The 15886-nt window shown below is 46.1% G+C and overlaps 1 protein-coding gene across 4 annotated transcripts in view; it reads right to left on the bottom strand.

The window, feature by feature from the left end:
* The window catches only part of LOC139049047 (uncharacterized), a 35286-nt gene that overhangs the window by 18974 nt on the left and 426 nt on the right, over nucleotides 1-15886 (bottom strand). For all 4 annotated transcript variants that reach the window (XR_011508080.1, XM_070524163.1, XM_070524162.1 and 1 more), the window contains exons 2-13: nucleotides 12151-12323; nucleotides 11189-11357; nucleotides 10000-10305; nucleotides 9335-9445; nucleotides 8255-8366; nucleotides 6786-6853; nucleotides 5428-5498; nucleotides 4611-4771; nucleotides 3617-3710; nucleotides 2249-2374; nucleotides 1606-1704; nucleotides 542-611 (exon numbers count right to left, since the gene is read on the bottom strand). Coding sequence is in view for 3 of the 4 variants with exons in the window: in XM_070524163.1 (XP_070380264.1) it covers nucleotides 542-611; nucleotides 1606-1704; nucleotides 2249-2374; nucleotides 3617-3710; nucleotides 4611-4771; nucleotides 5428-5498; nucleotides 6786-6853; nucleotides 8255-8366; nucleotides 9335-9445; nucleotides 10000-10305; nucleotides 11189-11357; nucleotides 12151-12231 (1468 nt within the window). In the remaining variant the exon portion in view is untranslated. The remainder of the gene's footprint in view (nucleotides 1-541; nucleotides 612-1605; nucleotides 1705-2248; nucleotides 2375-3616; nucleotides 3711-4610; nucleotides 4772-5427; nucleotides 5499-6785; nucleotides 6854-8254; nucleotides 8367-9334; nucleotides 9446-9999; nucleotides 10306-11188; nucleotides 11358-12150; nucleotides 12324-15886) is intronic.

The following is a 15886-nucleotide window of genomic DNA, read 5'->3' as shown; positions in this document are numbered from 1 at the left end:
TTCAGGCAGTTGGTAGGGCCTGGTAGACCGCAAGACACACGTTTCAAGGGCAGCACGCAGGACACGGGTTTGAGATGGCTGGTCAATAAATAACGCAAAACAAAAGTAGACTAAAAAATTTGTCCGTGAAGGTGTGATAAAACTGTAACTTGGGCCTGGATTACACGAGCCGCTTTATTGTTTTTTTTTACACCTCAACACTACAGGAGGCATAAAACACAGCATCACAATGCAGGTCGTAGAAAACATGACAAAAACACGGTCCCAACCGAGCGAGACTTTCAAACACACATTTGACTAGTTCCGTCTTTGTGCAAGCAGCAGAAAGTCCAACTATTTTGGACACTCGCACACTGATGCTACGGCTGGCAATCGAACCTAATAATGAACCCCGTCAGCAGCGTGCTATAACTGTATCACTGTTTCAGTGTAACGTCACCCTACATGAGCAGCTCGGAATGCCACGAGTAATGTTGAGACAGAAACATGTCAAAAGCAGAATGTCAACTTCGGGTGGATAAAGGAGCGGCAGTAGACTTACAGAGTTGGCCATTTCGCAGTGGCTCAGTGGTGGCGTTCCGGCTACACAAGGTGGCCACGGAGTTGGACTTCTGTTGGAGCAGAAAAAGCAAAAAAAAGAGAAACACCAATCGGGATTACTCTTATATCCCTTGGTGCATGTTCAGGAAATGTTTCATCGAAAATCTCAGACGCTCATCCAAGGCCTTTCCTTTGTAATCTAATCAACCGAATTCACTCAATTCTTGCACGCAACCGAATCTGACAGGCACCCAGTTTTCTATAAATCTAATCAACCGAATTCACTCAATTCTTGCACGCAACCGAATCTGACAGGCATCCAGTTTTCTATAGGATCAAAGAAAAAATATTTTGTGCACTAAAATCCAACGCGAACCATTTTTTTTTTTGTTGCCGAGTTTACCTTCTAAGAATGCAAATTTATTCATACTTCAACATACACTGTCGTCTCAGTTTCCCAGCTCCTCGACCATCGTAATTGCTTGTCTTAAAGCGGGCATCATACCAAATGTGCTGCATCGCCATAACATTGCAAATGAACGGAGTGGAAGCATGAAAGGCCGCAGGTTACCACTGCAGCACCATAACCACAACACCAGTCACAAGCGAAGTGAAAATGGCGTTGTTTCACACAATACTTAAGTTTTCACTTTGGTGAACTTGTCTACGGATAGGAACGAGACGTAAAAGTATAGGTTGCCAACATAACCCTAAGAACCTCATATTTAGAATATGTGTTTGGGCCGAATTCAAGTTACAAGAATTACGAAAAAGCTTGCGTTACAGTCGAGTAAACACGGTACAGACATCCGAACCAAAATGGCCTGAGCTGCGAGAAAAAAAAAAAAAAAAAAAACTCGTAGCACAACTAACAAGTCACTATGAAGAAACACCACTGAAAGCTCAAAAACTTGGCCAAGATTAATTCAGATTGAATTCAAGCCTAACGTCAAGGCTAAAGTCAGCCTTAAAACCCATCGGTCATACAATGTGTCTCAGTGTTGAGAGATTCAGAAGCGGCAAGCCGCTTTCGACGGCATAGCACTACCAGGTGTCGCTGCTCACCTTGACAATGTGGTTCTCCTGCAACTCCGGTGGTGTCCGGATGTAGAAGAGGACGTACGCCTGCTGGTTTAGCACGTGCCCCAAGCTCACTTGGTGCACCTACAGATAAACAAAAAAGGAAGCCAGAACAAAAAAAATTGAAATGAAAAAAACTTGCGTAGGCATTCCTTAAAATTTATGACAGAGTGAACCACTAAATGCGAATTCCGAAACAACAAATCCATCATCAACAGCCATTTTATGTCTGCTGCAGGACCAAGGCCTCTCCCAGCAATATCCAACTACCCGTCTTGCACAGGCTGACACTATCCCATGCCTTACTTACACTATAATCTACACTGCCGTCATTAAAATTTTACTTTACAGCTATAAATTTGCATTCAACCGCTTGGTGCATGAAAAAAAAGAAAAAGGAACACAACTTTACGAAGCCCACCAGATGCTTCAGGAAGACCCACACACCACCACACGTGAAACAATAGCACAGCAGACTTTTTCCCTAACCCTTTCTGTACCGCATGATATAATAGTGACCTCAGCCCAAATGTACCCGTCACACGGGTACACCCGTCTTCACGGCCGGCCCGTGTTCGAGTGAGCACGGTCTATTTTTCAGAGCAAAAGGAAAGTGCAGCACACCCACCCGGGAATCGTCCATGCAGTACCAGTTGCCGTTGGAGTTTCGCACGAAGCAGAAGTAGTGTCCCGAGTTGCAGCTGGCACCCAGGTGCACCAGCACGGCATTGAGCCGGTACGTCACCGGATCGCCCTGTGGAACAGTAAAAACGTGGTCCCATAACCAGGGCCGACATCTGGCTTCCCTAGGAAGCCAAGTCAGCCAAGGCACGCTGCGCCTGGCCACCTACATTAGATCTCAGACAATGATCGACAACCTGGCCACAGGGGGGCCAGATTGAGTCCACATTGATGAGCAATTCACTAGTCACTTCATATACAGTCAACTTCCATTAATTCGACCCTGGTGTGACTGAACAAATTGGTTGAATTACCCGGCAAGTCGAATTAAACAAGGGGCCACCATTACACACTGCCGATTCATCTGGCAGTATTTGCCCTGATTTTAACAGTACCCACCCCTCCCCCAACGAACTGAGTGCACACCCACTTTTGATTAGTTCAAAGCAGGAAATTGATGTAAAATGTGACGCTAGAGCTCCTAAACAAAGTACCTACAAATCTAACACGCATCCAGTCTTTTAGCAAGAAAACTTAGCATGCCTCAAGTTCTGGAAAAAAGAAAAGATGAAGCCTGTGTGATTTGCCTTCACAGAATGGCAGGTTAGAATCAGGTAAATACTGCATTAATTTACTGTGAGCGAATGTTTTTTTACACTAAAGGCTAAGAGGGGAGGTGGCCCTTCAAAAACAAAATATTGTGAAGAAGTCGATTTTTGGAAAACCGTCTCATAAGCTAGGGTTTCTGTAATTATCAGCACCTAATATGACTGCAAAGTAAAAAAAAATATGGTAAAAAAAGAACAAAGATATGTTTGAGGCCGTCATGGCTTTCAAATCATGCGCAAATGCCGAAATAGAGCCGAACTTGGCGCGCGCACTCCTCCCGGCACACGCTGCCGGCCCTAACCAGAAAAGCACCAAGGTGGTCATTTCTTTTATGACTACGTTTGACAACTTACATAACTTCACATAGAAACGGCCTAAAACGACAACCTATAGCTTACAACACACTATGAACATTCAGAATCCATTCTAAGCACTGTACTTTACTGTCCAAGTTGCTGTTAATAAGCTAATTCGGCACTAAACAAAGAACATCCTGTTTAGGATTTCATAAAAGATATTTATCCTAGGGAAAAAAAATTGCATTTCCGAAGTATGCTGCTAAAGATACATTTACTGTGCAAATTTAAATCAAATCCTTCGCATGAAAGCTGACATAAGAGTAGACTTGAAAGCATGGCCGTGTGAAATCGCTCAAGTGAACAGTTAGGCTCGAACTATACATGTCGTCAGGAACGAAGACACTCACGTGCTTGTCCGACATGTACGGCCGCAGCTCGAGGTGCTCAGGGTAGCTGACGTGCTTCGTGATCTTGCCTCCAAACATCCGGTTAGCATCAAACCTGCAAGACAGGGCATGTTTTTCTTTCAATACAGGCAGACAGCCGCATGCTAGGGACATCAAAGAATGGCCCGACAAATGTTTTAACAGACGGCTGAACACTTCTGTAACCTAAAATTCTGGGCCACACAGTCGAACCCACTTTCAACAATACCATTTTTAACAACGCATTGGACATAACAATGAGCTGCCGCTGCACTGCGACCCTTCGTGCGTGTTCTGCAGTAAAAGAAACTACAAATAAACGGCAAGCTGACAGTGAAGGGTGTGGGGAGCACTCGCCTCCATTTCCTCCCGCGTACCCGCGGCAACCCGTTCGCACGTGGCGACGAGGCGCCGTCACGGACAACCCGTTCGCACGCGGCGACGGGTTGCGCCGCAGTTGACAAGGGGAGAGAGGCACTACGCGCCCTCTCTCTCTTCGTCGCCCTGAGGACGCGCGTACTCCCCTTCTCCTACGCGGCTCACGGAAAAGGGAAACGTATCCGGCGGGCGAGGAGGACTTCCCCTCGCAAAAAGGTAAAAGGGTATAAAAGCGCGCTACCGGGGGAGACTCGCTCTCTTGGGACGCCGACGCCTTGGACTACCTGGACTGCACCTGCCGGATCCCGTGAGTGACCTCGTTTGTCTGACCCACCCAGACAACGAGGCAAGCCTTTTCCTACTTTTACTGAGAGGACGTCCCTCTGCGAGTGTTTGATATTGCTATTAGCAATAAACGTTGTTACCGTTGACACCGCTGTTTGCCTTATTCGTCCGAACCCGGCGTAGCCGCGATTCCCGCGCTACGGGTTGGGAGTACCACGGAGCGACTGTGTGGGGCTAGATCCGGAGCTCGCCTTCAGCCCTAGCCGCACGCAGAGTGGAACCCCCACAAGGGATACAAGAAAAGTCCACCCACCTTTTGAACTGGAAGGTGGCTACGTTGGGCGCCCTGTGGACGGTGAACCGCTTCTGCGCCATCACCTTGATGTTGCAGCGAGGACACTTGTAGGCGTTGTCGTTCTGCAACAGCTCCGGCTCCACAAACTTCTCCAAGGCCGTCTCCAGGCTGGAGGCGTTCTGTAGTTTGGAGCAACGACACAATGTTTCGATCCACAGGCTCAAATCAAGCGCTGAAGTTCTGCAACAGTTAGTGGTTATTGCTGCGACAAGCAGACAAGTTGGCAGTCTCTCCTCCCCGAAGAACGTTGTCAACAGTTCTGCGAGCACGATTACAAAAATGCTCCTCAATGCGATGGAGGCGGCGACGGAGGGATTTTAAGGCTAGACTACAACACCACATGAGCAGCTCTGTGATATATTGTAAATATTTTGTAAATGCCTATTCACTTATTGCTCTATCTGTGACGCTAGTATTGAAACCCATTTGCTCTCTTTTTTATTTTAATCTACGTTTACAAAACAACTTCAGCTATAGAACTTGTTTTGGCTGAGGTCCATTAGTTCTGCACACAATCTTTTGCATACCAATCTTGGAGGCCACAAATACCAATCGTTAATGCAATAATGCTTCTGAGCCCAGCAGGGAGAACAATAAGAAAGAGGACCTAGGGGTGGGTGCAGCAGATGGGCAGTCAAATTAGCTGCCGATCACACCACTCGTACGAGACTCATTCAAAAACTTCAGGTCGAAAAAAGGCTCATGAAGTGATTCTCTGTCGATAATGGACACATTCTGCAACTTCCTCAAAAAACGGCATCAAGGGAATCCTCACCTTGATGTCTAGGATGAGATCCATGAAGTGGTCGTACGTGTTGCTCTTCTCCTTGCATTTCATGCAAATCACTGGTGAGATAGACAGATAAAGAAAAACATCAATCAAGCGACGACGTAGAAGCCACCTCATCAAACTTTCAAGATGGCTCCCATAACAACGCAACAGGGGCCATTCAGGCATCGCAGAAACCCCCTGCACATCCAGCTACTTCAACAGACAAACCCCCGCATTCTCCAACGATCCTCCACTAAAGACTCTTCCTCCACTCCAACTATTTGAACAAACCGCAGTCCTTGGACTGAAAACGCCATGTTTCTCAAGGATTGCTACGGAGTGTCTGCATATCGCAGCGCCCACTTTTGTCCAGGGGTGGACATTGCCATCAACTTTGAGGTGCAGTGTTGGACAGAGGAACGTTTTAGAATGTTGGGGGAGGAAAGTCAGTCGAGCAAACTTTAGATTACAGCAGTATGGCCAATCCATGCATGCCAATCTGCAAACATTAGAATGCACAAAAAATCCCTGCCGACGCGAACATGGGATGGGTAAGCACTGACAATTGCTCTACAGCTTGTCTCGAGCCAACGCCTCTCGTGGGATACAAATACACACGCATGCTTTAGACGCAACACAAGCGGCAGCAATCACACTTGGACCCGCACAACGTCGTAAGCGATGCATTGCTTTTAGACCGCAGTGACTCCTTCAGAGACTTCCTGTTGCCGATTCCACTTGCTTCGGGAAATTGTCAGAATAAAACTTGCTCAAAGTGGGTAACCCTCTGGCACCCTTTCACTAGCACAAAACTTCTAAAGGTATGGTCAAGAGACTAACGAGCAAAACTTTTATGCAAACCGAATTAGATTCCTTTTGCAAAACTGGGTGCAACACGTCCCAATTTGTGAACTTTACAGAAAATAGTAAGAAACCACGCGGCTTCTTTACTGTGCACCTGAAACACAGTGCACGAGAATTTTTTGTGGCCTGCTCCTGTCAACAGGCAGCCGAAACGCCAGGCTAACAAATTCGCGACCTCATGCCTGGAGGCATGACAGCACCTTGTGCCGCCTTTTCAATGCCGTAGAAGACCCCTGGCTCGTGTAGAAAGCAGTGAACAGAGGCAATTCATTCCATCTTTTTAACATCTTATGTATCTATGCATTTGTTGGTTGCCTTTTTGTGATCTTTTCAACATTTGTACCTTCCTGCCAAAATCCCCAAAGTGGAATTGCAGTATCAATAAATAAAAATTAAAAAAAAAAGACTATAGAGACCTCACATAGAGGGGCAAGCAATGGCTATTTACAATGCACGCAACATTACGCATGCAACACACACACACAAAATCCCCTTACCTTGACTCCTATGATACCCGCCAAAGATCTCATTCACAACTGTGGTTTCCTTGCTCGCGGGGTCCAGCCTGTAAAAGAATTAAGGACAACACACTTTCACCCTCTGCGACCACAGACAGACAAGCAAACATCTTGCAGGACAATGAAGACCAGTGATTCATAGAGCGCAGGGCCTTTGACAACTACAGGTTAAAAAACAACTGCTACAGAACTTCACTTCAACCGTGGAAAAGTTGCAGGGCTCGCAATGGTCCGATTTTTTTATTAGCAACCTCTGAAGAACACTTTATAGACGGCGTGTTAGCATGATGGTCAATAGTTATGATGCAAATCCAAGACCTTGGTCTAGTCTGGGATTTGCGCAAACGTTTTTGCATTCTACACCTATCAGCACATTGCCACCACAATTTTGGCAATCAAACCTGCAACCGCCTGTTCATAAGCAAAACGCCAATGCCACTGAGCCTATACGACTATGTTGAAGCTTGGACAAGACAAAGATCTTTAAGCATGCCTCTGTGACACCTAAACAACACAAAGCCAAGGAAAGCACAGGAGAAATACTTCAGAGTGGTTAGAGCTCCCAGGGTTTTACTAGTGCACACGAACGCCCGAGATAGCGGCTTGATTGATAGCTGTTGCCACAGCACAATTGGTAGTGCAATGCATACGTAATCCAGAGTGCAGAAACATAAAAGCGCAGCAAAAAGATGGGCAAAGAAGGGGCACAAAACACAACCGCCCATTTCTCGTGTTCGTAGTCTTTCACTGCACTCTTAAGTTTAGATACTGTAATGCGATGCCCAGTAGACCGCCTATTCATCCTATCATAATACGCAGCTTATGGGTTCAGATTTCGTGACGGCCATTCATTTTTTGCTCCACTTTCATTCTCACTTTTCCCTCAATATTTTTCCACCTTTCAATTTAAATCACAGCTAGCTTCCCCTACGCTTTCTTTGGCTTCACTGTCTGTTGGCTTTACATGTCACGATTAATAAATTGAGCCCCTCGGTTTCCCATCTTGTCATTTAATCATTGTATTTGTTGTTTTAAGTTGCGTGGTGTTGGCTATTTCTGAATAACCCAATGCTACTCATCGCAGCTGTTTTTCTTTGCTGCATGTTTTAACTAACTATATCAAACTATTCTATCTAACTATTGACTATGGAGCCTGCCTTTTGTACTCGTGCTTTTCTTTTGAAATGTACATTCCAGACTTCCGGGAACAAAATTTTGAATAAAAAAAAATTTAAACTGGCGCACAACGGTACAAAGCCTGTACAACTCAACTCCTCGACTTCGTGTTGCATGCAAAAACCAGAGGAAAATTCAGTTAACTTTTTTTTTCACATTTCCACATTTTGAAAGCTAATACAAGAAAAGCGAGACAAGTGGAATTGCACATGTGGCCAATAGAAAGAAAAAAAAAGAAAAAATAAAAAGAAAAGATGCGGAGAGAAACTCACTTGAGGCCGCCCTCGTAATTGGCTAATGCTGCCTTCCAGAGGTTGTCCACGACGTAGCGGAGGAACTCATGAGCGTCCTCCTGTTGTCCGAACTGAAAGTGTTTCGCTATGGCTGGTTGACAAGAACGAGAAGAAACAAAAGAAAATGTTAATCTCATTCTCCCTACTAACAATCGAGTGCACGCATTACTTCTGCATAAAGCACTTTTGAAACAGGTGACAAGCTTCACTTGGCATGGGTACACAGCAAGTGTAGGTTTTCCCCGTGGGGCTTTTGTAGAGGTGCTACAGACAAAAAAGACACTACAAAGAAAGAACGAATCAGTTTAACCTGATAAATTCTTCCTGAAAACTCATTTCTCATTAATTTTGCAGCAACAGATTCTGATAACCAGGAGAGTAACCGAATGCCGAAGTTCTGTTTTCTGAATTTTGCAGCGAAACCCCAGCACCTGTACGTCAGTGTGACATCTTGGATGTCAAATATTTTCTCGAATTCGGGTCTCGTATTTCGAAGTTGATGTTCTTGAAATTTGCAGAGCTCAGTCTGTGGCTACTTTAGAAAACAATCTGTTCCGTCTTTACTAGCAAACTTTACCAATCTAACTGGATCTGAGCTGATGCCATCGAAAGCTGCATAGTCGTGACGAGCCGGTGCAGAAAGTTCAACATGGCGTTGTCAAACACGTTCCATGCGTTAACCACGGTGAATTGACGCATTTACAATGAAGCATTTTGTAAAACATTATGAAGTTGCTAAGTCATTCAACCCGTTTGAAGCCGCAAGAACCAATTTTAGGCAAACGCATGTGCGGCCCATCCTTCTTGCAATTTGTTGCATGCAACTCTGTTATGTTACCCGAGAACGGCAACATGCCTGGCAACGCACCTTTGAGCTTTCAATAGGTGAAGCGCCAATAGTGACGGCACACAAGAAGGAATACAGACAGGACAAGGCAAACAATGTCTGTATGAAGACAGGACAATGTCTGTATTCCTTCTTGTGTGCCGTCACTATTGGCGCTTCACCTATTGAAAGCTATGCACCAACTAGCCCCACAACGTGTTTTACTGCAATACCTTTGAGCCGCTGGTATATGTACAGGGGCTTGATGGTGTCTCCAGACTTCTCCAGGGCCCGCTTCATGTGCCTCTGGAGCTCGCACATCATGCAGAAGTTCAGTGTCTTGCCTGCAAAGTCAAGATTACCAGTCAACACAAGGTAAACCAGAGAGAGAGAGAGAGAGAGCCCGCTTTCACAGCCAGCCCTACGGTTTCCCTGCACGAAGCACCTTAACTAGCAGGCAGTAAAACCTCCTTATTCCAGATTTCACGAGATCGAAAAAAAAATAAAAGAGAGAAGCAATGCTATTACCCAAATGTTTAATTAAATAATGTATCGAGGAAACCTCAAACACATACTAAGATACTAAGTATATCAGCATACCTTTATTTACCGATGAAGTCTGCAGCCATTCATTCGCATTTTGCATGAAATCTGTGGGTAAGCTGCAATTCTCGCCATCTCGAGACTGATCTCTTTCGCGAAACGTCGCACGGCATTCTTGAAATCGTCTAATGAGCCAAAGTTTGCAAACTCTACGAAACAATTTGGGGAAGTTTGGCAGACACGTAATGCGGAGGGCTATGTGGCGCGGTCCTAGGATGCGCCACCGCCCCACAGTGCAAAAAAAAAAAAAAACTGCCGGCAGTCCGGCACGCTGCTAAACAGCCAACGGGCTTACACTTGGTGCAGTGGTCATCCTGGTGCAGGAGGTAGTTGGCCAGGGGCGGGCAGTAGGTCAGGCACTGGATGACCGTGTTCATGAAGCACGTGTTCCCCATGTTGATGAGGCCCGCGCCGATGCGCCGCTGCTCCCGCCAGTCGAGCCAGATCGCGTCCGATGAATGCAGACGCACCCGCGGCTCTGGGATGCCGTCCTCGCCCCCTTCGTCCCGGCGCGCCAGCTTGTTCCCCCCGCCGTTCATGCCGTCTCCGCCGCCGCCCACGCCATTCGTCATGGCGGCCCCGTTCACCATCGGCTTGCCTCCTGGTGGAATCACCAGAGAGGCACGTTGAAAAACGCATTGAGATTTTCCAGCTTGTCCCTTGTCCCAAATCCTCCTAAAACAATTTTTCAGACACATGCAACAGTTACCCAATAAACAAATGTCTACAAGATGTGGCAGAGACCCTGGACCAATACGATTCCTTCATTTTCATCTACTGCTCACAATTGTGGTGACGTCATCGTCAGCCTAGGTTGATGCTGATGGGAATAGGCTGATGGTGAGAAACACTAGAGAGGAATGCTAAAATAGTTTAGACCAAAAAAGTACTCTTTGAAAACACTTTTCTATAATTTTGTCATAATGTTGATAGACTGTAATGCTGATGACGGTCAAAGTATTTTTTTTTTTAATTTCAAGCGGAAATTTTAGAACCTGTACATCAGTGTGACATCAAAAATTTCAAAGTATATTTTCTCATCCTTGAGCTGGCGTGGCTTGGTAAACATTTTTCTATCTTGCCAAATTTAGCCTTTGCTTCCAACAGAAATAAATTCACTGGACTTAAGCAGACACGGTCAAAATCCATGTCGTTAAGGCAATCGGGTGGGGCAACTTCAAAGTGGCCAATGCCCCCCATCTTTTGTTTTTACGTTGATATTTTCTGACGAGACCAGAAACATCGTCTTGCAGAGTGGCCTTTCTGGTGCTGTAAGAGTGTAATTTGGTAGTCCAGCTCAAAATATTTTTGTCCTTCCAAGCATGCAGCACTTGTTCCCTTCCCACTCCGACGATCGCCTCCATCATGGCACACAAGACTCTTTCTTCGAAGATTGCTTGTAACAAACGCCACCTCTGAACAGAAAATACCCCGCCCGCTGGGAGAACGGTAGCACAACGATCCAAGAGGCCTGGCAAGCCTACCGAGCTTGTGGAGGGAGTTGTTCTTGCTCAGCTGGCCGTTGTGTACTGGTGACGGTGAGAGCGGCGCATACTTCGCCCGAAGTGCCTCCGCCGAGAGCTTGCCTCCGCCGTCACACGGCTCAAAGTCGATGCGAGACAGAAGCACCGATGACCGCGAACCACCAGCAACCTGCGCCAGGAAAACAAAGCGTTGAGTGCGACTGGTGTCGGGATGCAGCCTCAACACAAACCGGCACCATTTGTGGCTGCAACATTTTTACCCTGAACAAAGTCTGACGACTTTACCATACGTGGACATTACTAACATGCCTACACAAAAGTGCGAGTTCTTGCGCTGTCTGACTAAATGTCCAGGTCATTGGCAAACTACTAGCTATGTGCCTTCAAGGGTAAAACAAGTACAAGATTTAATATCAAGTTCTTTAGAACCAATGTGCTTCTAGAACATGATCAAATAATATGCTGGCTATTCTAAATCAGGCTAAAGTAAAACAAGCCCAACAGTTATTACTACCCACTATGGAATAGAAACATCTTAAGTACTTCTATCACATACAATTCCCAATTCACGTCTCATTTTCATTCCCTCCCCCATACTGCGTAAAACTGCTGTTTGGTGCTGTTATTACCACCCATTCAGGTTCATTTCAAAACAAACAATTCTCGTCACTTGCTAGAACTTGCTGAAAGAATTCTTTAATGAAAGTTGCGTTTGATTCACATGCATTTAACTTCACACCCAGTTGCCATGGCACTTCTCCCTTGCTCGCTAAATATGAACTTGGCGGCATTTGCAGTTATGTCGAGACAGTGGGCAAAATTTTTCATCTCAATTTTAGCTTTATCGCACTACTTCATCGCTGCATAAAACACTCTCCTTGTTTGCATCGTCCATGTTATTCTTTGTTCAAATACCTCCACAGCGGCACATAAATATTCACAATTTGTTCATTCGCACACACCTGTTGGTTGAGACCCAGTGGGCTACGGCCGAGCCCCAGGCTTATGGAGTTGCTGATCATCTTCAAACTTTCTTGCGGCATCTTTCCAGCAGAGCTCGTGGCGACAGGGGGCACAGGAAATTCTTAGAACCTACAAAAGGTGCTGACTAGACTTCTTCCCAATGTCTGGGCCGCTGAAACATGGAGAAAAACATCAGAAAAAAATTGTCATCCACTAGAGAGTAACATGAAACCACGAAGGAGCCCCCATTGCATGTTTCTCAGAAAGAAGGTTTCACAGTTTTACAAAATTCATCCCAGTCTGTGGATCGAATTTGGGAACTAACCCCTTAACAGAGCAGACACTCCTCCACTCTACCATTAGGGAGGCTTGCAGATTTCCAAGCAAGGCTGACTCAAATGACAGCCCTAGACGCTGGTACACTCGTATATGGCAAACGAAAGTGTCCGTGTCCTTTGGGATGCCCAACATTAGAAATCTCGGGCAGCTTTTCGTCATCAGGTACCCCGAAACAGTTGCAAATGCCGCTTTTAGATATTCAAATATATATATATACATATATATACATATATTGTGCTTGTAACAAGTGATAGTGACAAGCATTTCTGTGAACTACTTTTTATGTATTTGGCTGACCTTTAAAAGAACATTTACTTAGGCAGCCAAAACATCTCAGCCTCTACAGAAACAAGCAATGCCTCTAAATAAAAATGAATAAGCCTCTGCAATAAGCCCATGTAATATCGCACCATCAGGCAACAAAAACAAGCATGGCATCGTTAAGTTGACAGTTCATGCAGAAAATATCTGAACCAACTAAGGCCCTCCTCTTGCAGTCTGCTTTTCTGTGTTGTCTCCTTATCTTCCAGTTTCCTTCAAAAATTATTAGAGCAAGCTCTAGCGCTGCGATAATTCAGTTACCGTGAGAACAATTGTAGTATGTGGGATTGTTTCATTGTTGCTGCGTGTGGCTTCGTACGATATTATGGTTTTATTCACTACAGTTCATTTGCCTTTATGTGGCTAAATTTCAAAGCAATCATATTTTCCTAAATGTAGAAGGCAATAAGGCTCCGCATACATGCACACGCATAGCGAACTGTAGCGCAAACATTTATTTGAGAGTGATCAATGGGTGGTGTCCGAATCTACACCTCAGAAATGGTTGCCTCCGAGTAATGGAAAAAGATCTCAAAGGCTATGCTTTGACCAACTGTACAAGCAGAAAGTAATAGCGGAGCTGGAAAGACATCACAGAAGCCATGTTTTGGAACACCACCTATTCACTAAGCCATCTGAAGCCAGAAGGATGAAGCTTAGGGCAGATTCGTCATCAATCCCATCTCATGATGGCCATGGAGGCTATTAAAAAAAAAAAAAACTTTGTAGTGGAGTTGGAGCCCTAGATGCGGTTTCGGGATGTCGCTGTCTTTTTAGAGGAAATGAATAGCGTTCGCATATAGAGGGGAACCTGAAAAGTTTTCTTCTCACTTCCTGCAGCTTTAAGATGGCCAATGTTGCTGTGCAGACACTGCTCAACGAGTGTCTGCAACTCATTTTGGGATGAAACCTGAACACCTTGGCAAATTGTATGGGAGATCATGCTATTTCTCAGTCATCGGCAATATTTCAGCTTGAAACAACGAGCATTTATTTGGCAGTTAGCCAACAATTTACAATTTTGACCAGTCGCAATTCTTGTGAATGGCCTCCAGTTACTGCAGCACTCTTTCAAGGATGGAGGCGAAGCACTGGCTTTGCCTCTGCTGGCAAGAACCTACCCAGGCTGGCCACTACAGAAAAACTTTATTTTAAACCTCCTTGATGCTGGCTGAAGCCCCATGATTTGCAGCTCCTATAGCAAGTAGTGCCAGACTTCGCTCTGGTTGTGAGAAACACCAAATGCACGTGTTGCCCATGCACCATCATAAGTGCAAGACGCACACGCACACACCCTCTCTCGTTTCCAAGCGCATCTTCACCCGCGCGAGTTGGCGCCACTGTAAAGATATGCACCTTCGACTCGTGGAAGAGGGAGGTGCGGCCAAATTCGGCAAACGCTCTTTCATCTTCGCGGTATACACAAGTTGCGGCAAAAGCCATTCCCGTCTGCAGTCCGTGATCCGCTGGAGCGGCGCCAACGGGCCACAGCTGGCCTTCTCCCCAGAGAACCCCAAAACAGCAACGGATCTGCTCACAATCGGAAGCGCTGCTTCGTTTTCACTCGCTCCCCCGCTACGTGTAATTTTTTTCAAGATGAACATAGCGTTAATTGGGCACACGCAACTCAACGATGTCTCTCTATTGTTTTTCTTTTTACTATGCGAACACGCACAAAATATCGTCTGCTACCGTCTCGCGTTTTCTCGGGCAAGGCGAGGGACACACCGGCCAAGCTGACATCAACGAATCGGGCGGACTTTTCTCAACGCTCCCCGATAAAGTGAACGCCACGATGAAATTAAAGAAAGTATGATGCATTCACAAAGGGATTCCCAATACTGCGCCCCTTACTGACATTATATGCGAGAACGAACCAGTTTCGACGATGCTACTAAAAAGCAAAAAAAAAAAGAGAGCGAGCATTCGAGTCACGTGGATTTAAAATAGGCGGGCTTGCAGTGCACCACCGATCGATTTTTTTTCCCCTTTGGTTTTCGTACGCCGCGCGTGGGTTGTGTTTTTCTTTATTTTTGCCGATCAAGCCGCCCGACTATGCGACTATGCCCGATTTTTTTTTTTGCTTAACTATTACTGTTTCGATTACTAATGAACCGCGTGATAAAAGAAAGGTTTAAACTGGATAGTACAGCACGTATGACGTCGCCGCGAGGGAAACTATCCACGGCTCTCGGAATGCACTGAGCGATAAGATACAAAACGCGGGTTTGCGGTCACGATGAAAGCAGCAAGCATCTCTTCGCCTACAAAATGAAGGGAGCGAGCGCAACTCAAATGCGCCTAAGTTTCCAGCGAACAGAACTATCGGGGCTATTTCGCAAAAGGAACAACACGAGGTCGGCAATGGCGACAGAGCTAATCAATTCAGTGAGACTCCGCGCTCTGTATCAACCTCGGGCCTTTGTAACTCTAAATATATATATACGTATAACCTTTAAATGTCTGAAAAGCACTGCAAGAGTATTCTCGCACACAAGAGACTGCGCACAACCGAGCAATATCGAGGCGGGCTGCGACCAAACGTGCGTTGGTGTGGTGATAACCACGTTAAGCGGTGTTTTTATCGCTGGCTTCGCACTTCTGGTAGTTAAATGTAGCAAGCCTGCGGCGGAAACGAAGCGGACGGCCTCATGCCTGTCATAACCTTCCGCAGGAAACGCAACTGGCTACCTCGCGTAGATTTTTCTCGGGTCCCGCATCTATAACGCCGGCTCGGACACAGATTACACGGCATGGTAGTAGTAGCATACATTACCGCCAACAGCGGAAACCGCTCGAAAACTGGACGTATCTCGTTTCGCGAGGTGGGGTCCTACCGTTTCGCGCAACGTGTAAAAAAAATCGCTCAGCTGGAGCGTGCACTTTGAAATGCGCAGCGCAGCCCGAGTACTACGCGGGGTACACGTCAAAATAGGCTTAGCGCGCCGGCCAGCGGAGGGGCACATGGGGCGACGTCGTCGCACTTTGAAGCAGTTGCGCGCGAAGCGGACCTCGGTCACCTACAGCATCGCTGCGGCCCGCCAAAGAGACTGTCGTCAACGCGTTGCCCCGAAG

This window comes from Dermacentor albipictus, chromosome 8 (assembly GCF_038994185.2).
Source record: "Dermacentor albipictus isolate Rhodes 1998 colony chromosome 8, USDA_Dalb.pri_finalv2, whole genome shotgun sequence".
Lineage (NCBI taxonomy): Eukaryota > Metazoa > Arthropoda > Arachnida > Ixodida > Ixodidae > Dermacentor > Dermacentor albipictus.
Note: the sequence above shows the minus strand (reverse complement) of the source record. Positions and strands in the feature narration are given on the sequence as shown.